Below are 4,294 nucleotides of genomic sequence, written 5' to 3'. Positions count from 1 at the left end.
TTCATATTGGTCAAATTATCGCGGCATTACAAGAATGTCAACCAGTCGTCTGCCGAGTGAGACTGAAGTCACCAAACCTCATGGCAAAGAGAAATATAATGTACTCACTCTACGGAGTGGCATCCAAGTCAGTGTAGAAAACAAGTTTGGGGGAAGACCGAAGAATGATTTACCCCATGTAACCGTGCAAGTTGGGCATGAATTACCAAAAGAGACAAAAGTGGAAGAGGATAAGGATAAGGGTTCATCACGTAAAGCAACTGAGGGAGAAAACAAAAAAGCCAAGGAAAACTCTGTTCCTGCCCCTTCAAAGAAGTTAGACCCCACCTCATTTCCCACAAAGACTAAAGAAGCATAATGATGACATTAAATTCAAGAAGTTTTTTGATATTTTAAACCAAGTTCATACCAATGTTCCTTTTCTGGAGGATATGGAGCAAATCCCGACATATTCTAAATTCCTTAAGGAGATTGTTACCAAGAAAAGAAAAGCTGAGAAGTACGAAACAGTTGCCACGACAAAAGAATATTGCTCTGCCTTAAGTAAGCTGCCACCAAAAAGACAAGATCCATGTAGTTTTATCATTCCGTGTGTGATAGGAGAAAATTATATTGGGAAGACACTATGTGACCTTGGCTCAAATGTGAACTTAATGACTAAGTCAATCTTCATGAAGCTTGGAATAGAAAATGCGAGACCCACATTTGTTATCTTGCAATTAGTCGACCGCTCCCATGTTTGTCCCGAGGGACGAGTCGAGGATGTCATTGTAAGGGTGGACAAATTCGTGTTTCCAGTAGACTTTCTTATATTGGATTGTGAGGTTGATGTTACAACACTCATAATCTTGGGGAGACATTTCCTACCTACGAGGCGTATTCTTTTTGATTGTGAGAAGGGTGAGCTTACCATGAGAGTGGCCTACCAATGTGTCACTGTTAATGTTTTCCATACTCTCAAGTACATGGATGAGGCTGAAGAATGCCTGAGCATTTTTGAAGCGGATTCATTGATAACAAGAGAAGTTGATCAATTTTACCATGACAATTTCATTCAGCTAGAAAATTATGAGAGGCTATTTGAAGTATGAAAGGCCGAATAACCCAATGACTTTTCTTTGGAGGAGCAGCTGGCTAGCTTCCTCATAGCTAGCCCAGGTACTCATTTTGAATCTCTTGATTTCGATGAGTTTGTTCCTCCTAAGCCCGCATTACAACATGTACTACCCAAGAGTTAAAGAATTCACCAGAACATTTTAAATATGCTTATCTGGGTAGTAATGAAACTTTACCTGTTATTATTTCCTCTGCCCTTACTCCTAACCAAGAATATAGTTTGTTAAGAGTTTTGTCACATCACAAGAAAGCATTAGGATGGACTATGGAGGATCTGAAGGGAATAATTCCCACCATTTGCATGCATAAAATTCTGCTGGAAGAATGCCATATCAAATCCATAGAACCACAAAGAAGATTAAACCCAATCATGAAGAAAGTCGTGATGAAAGAAATTATCAAATGGCTTGAAGCTGGAGTGATTTACCCCATATCTAATAGTTATTGGGTGAGTCCCATCCAATGTGTACAAAAAAGGGAGGTACAACCGTGGTGACAAGTGAAAATAATGAGCTATTACCAACATGCATTCTCACGGGGTGGTGAATATGCATAGACTACCGCAAATGCAACAAGTCAACTAAGAAGGACTACTTTCCTTTGCCTTTCATCGATCAAATGCTATATTGACTAGCTGGCAAGGCATATTACTATTTATTGGATGGATACTCAGGGTATAATCAAATTGCCATCGTACCAGAGGACCAAGATAAGACTACGTTTACGTGTCCCTATGGCACTTATGCTTTCTGAAGGATGCCTTTTGGACTCTGTAATGCCCCAACAACCTTTCAGCGCTACATGCAAGCCATATTTTCTGACATGGTTGAGGATTTTCTAGAAATATTTATCGATGACTTCTCCGTTTCTAGAGATGACTTTAAGAAATGTCTTAAAAATCTGGCAAAGGTACTCAAGCGATGTGAGGAGGATAATCTCATACTAAATTGGTAAAATGTCACTTCATGGTGACCGAAGGCATTGTTCTAGGCTATAAGATCTCTCATAAGGGCATTTAATTGGACAAAGCCAAAATCAAGGTGATCGAGAAACTACCCCCACAAACTTCTGTCAAGGGAATTAGGAGTTTCCTTGGACATGCTGGGTTTTATAGAAGATTCATCAAGGACTTCTCCATGATATCCAAGCCCTTATGCACCCTGCATCAACAAAATCAACCCTTTTGTTCGATAAAAATTACCATGGTGAATTCACTGAGCTGAAACAAAGACTTATCTTTGCACCTATCGTGGTTCCCCCTGATTGGACGTCACCATTCAAGCTGATGTGTGATACGAGTGATTTTACCATGGGAGCTGTGCTTGGGTAACGCAGAGGTAAAATTTTCCATGTTATATATTATGCTAGTCATGCTTTGAATGAAGCACAACTGAACTATACTACCACTGAGAAAGAATTACTTGTCGTGGTATTTAAATTTGACAAGTTTATGTCATACTTAACTGAAAACTAGGTTGCAAATCATTTATCTAGGCTAGAGAACAATTATGAATGCCATGACATTTTAGATATTCAAGAAGAATTCCCCGATGAGAAAATTTATATGCCACAATAATTTAGTGGTACGCTAACATTGTTAATTTTATAGTTAGTGGTATTCTGCCTTATGAATTGAACAACCAGGGAAGGAAGACATTCAAGAATAAAGCCAAGTTCTACTTCTCGGATAAGCCATACTTATTCAAACAATGAGCCGATCAAATAATTCGACGTTGTGTCCCTGAGGAGGAGCAAAGAGACATTTTATACCATTGCCACATAGACCCCTATGGAGGACATTTCGGAGGTGCGATGACTGCTGCTAAGGTCCTCCAATCAGGCTTTTACTGGTTGTCATTGTTTAAGGATGCTCACAAGTTTTTCAAAGCGTGTGATAGATGTCAGCGCACTGGGAACATTTTCAAACCACACGAAATGCCATTGCAAAACATTATGGAGATCGAACTCTTTGATGTATGGGGCATTGACTTCATGGGACCGTTCCCATATTCTTTTGGAGAATTGCATATTTTACTTATTGTGGACTACGTTCCTAAGTGGGTTAAAGAAATTGCCACACCAAATAATGACTCTAAAACTATGCTCAAGTTCCTTCACAATAACATCATTACTTGATTTGGAGCACCAAGAGCCATCATCAGTGACGAGGGAACTCATTTTGATAACAAGCTAATTGCCAATGCATTACAAAAATATGGAGTACGACGTAAAATTGGCATGGCATATCACCCACAAACCAATGGGCAAGCTGAAGTGTCCAACCAGGAGATCAAGCAAATCCTAGAGAAGGTGGTGAATCCTATAAGGAAAGACTGGTCTCTAAAGCTGGACGAAGCGTGCTTGACTTATAAGACGTCATTAAAAAAACCTTTGGGAATGTCACCTTTCAAGGTGGTATATGGGAAAGCATGCCACCTACCTGTGGAGTTAGAGCATAAGGCATATTGGGTGATACGATCCAAACTAGCTCCAACTTTCTCCATGACTTGAACACACCATGGATGTTCTTCAAAGCTGTTTCTAAGGGAGTTCTTCATTACCCTATCTTATATTATATCATTTATACATTATATTCTATCATAAGCATGCATTCACATGTTAGTATAAATTATCATATTATTATTTCCATCCTATGCTTATTTGATCATGTTTTTCATATTATTCAAATATATGCTATGATTACATATCATTTCTTAGGATATTATTATTACATGTTTCCATTTATCATTTATGAATACCATGTTATATGATATTCATGCATACAACATATACCCATATCTTTATGATTGATACACAATGTTATAAGCATGTTAGGATAGTCTTATAATCATATTAAGTATGATTATCATATATACATCAAGGCAGCATCATTATAAATCATTTCATTAGTTCATATGCATTCATATTAGCTCTAAAGCTTCATGCATTATCTTACACATATTTTGAGATGATATAATTAGCTCATGACCTTCAAACATAGCTCACATCACCATAATCATACATGGAAGCAAGGTATTTAGCTCATAACAGGTCAATATCATGGACTTACCTTGTTTCCTTGCACATATAGGTACATTGGAGTGTGATGCACGATGAGGCAGCTTGGTAGAGTATTTGGACGTCATATGCAGCTCATAAACAGCTCACAAATATCTTG

General features: G+C 38.1%; 1 protein-coding gene across 1 annotated transcript; it reads left to right on the top strand.

Moving 5' to 3' along the window:
• Positions 1–431: 431 nt before the first annotated feature.
• On the top strand, positions 432–1,091 carry LOC120129442. The gene has a single exon (XM_039146939.1). The coding sequence runs from the start codon at positions 432–434 to the stop codon at positions 1,089–1,091; it is 660 nt and encodes a 219-aa protein (XP_039002870.1).
• The last annotated feature ends 3,203 nt before the right edge of the window (positions 1,092–4,294 follow it).

This window comes from Hibiscus syriacus, unplaced genomic scaffold (genome assembly GCF_006381635.1).
Source record: "Hibiscus syriacus cultivar Baekdansim isolate YM2019G1 unplaced genomic scaffold, ASM638163v2 tig00110500_pilon, whole genome shotgun sequence".
Lineage (NCBI taxonomy): Eukaryota > Viridiplantae > Streptophyta > Magnoliopsida > Malvales > Malvaceae > Hibiscus > Hibiscus syriacus.
The sequence above is the reverse complement of the archived record's forward strand: the minus strand, read 5'-3'. Positions and strand labels throughout refer to the sequence as shown.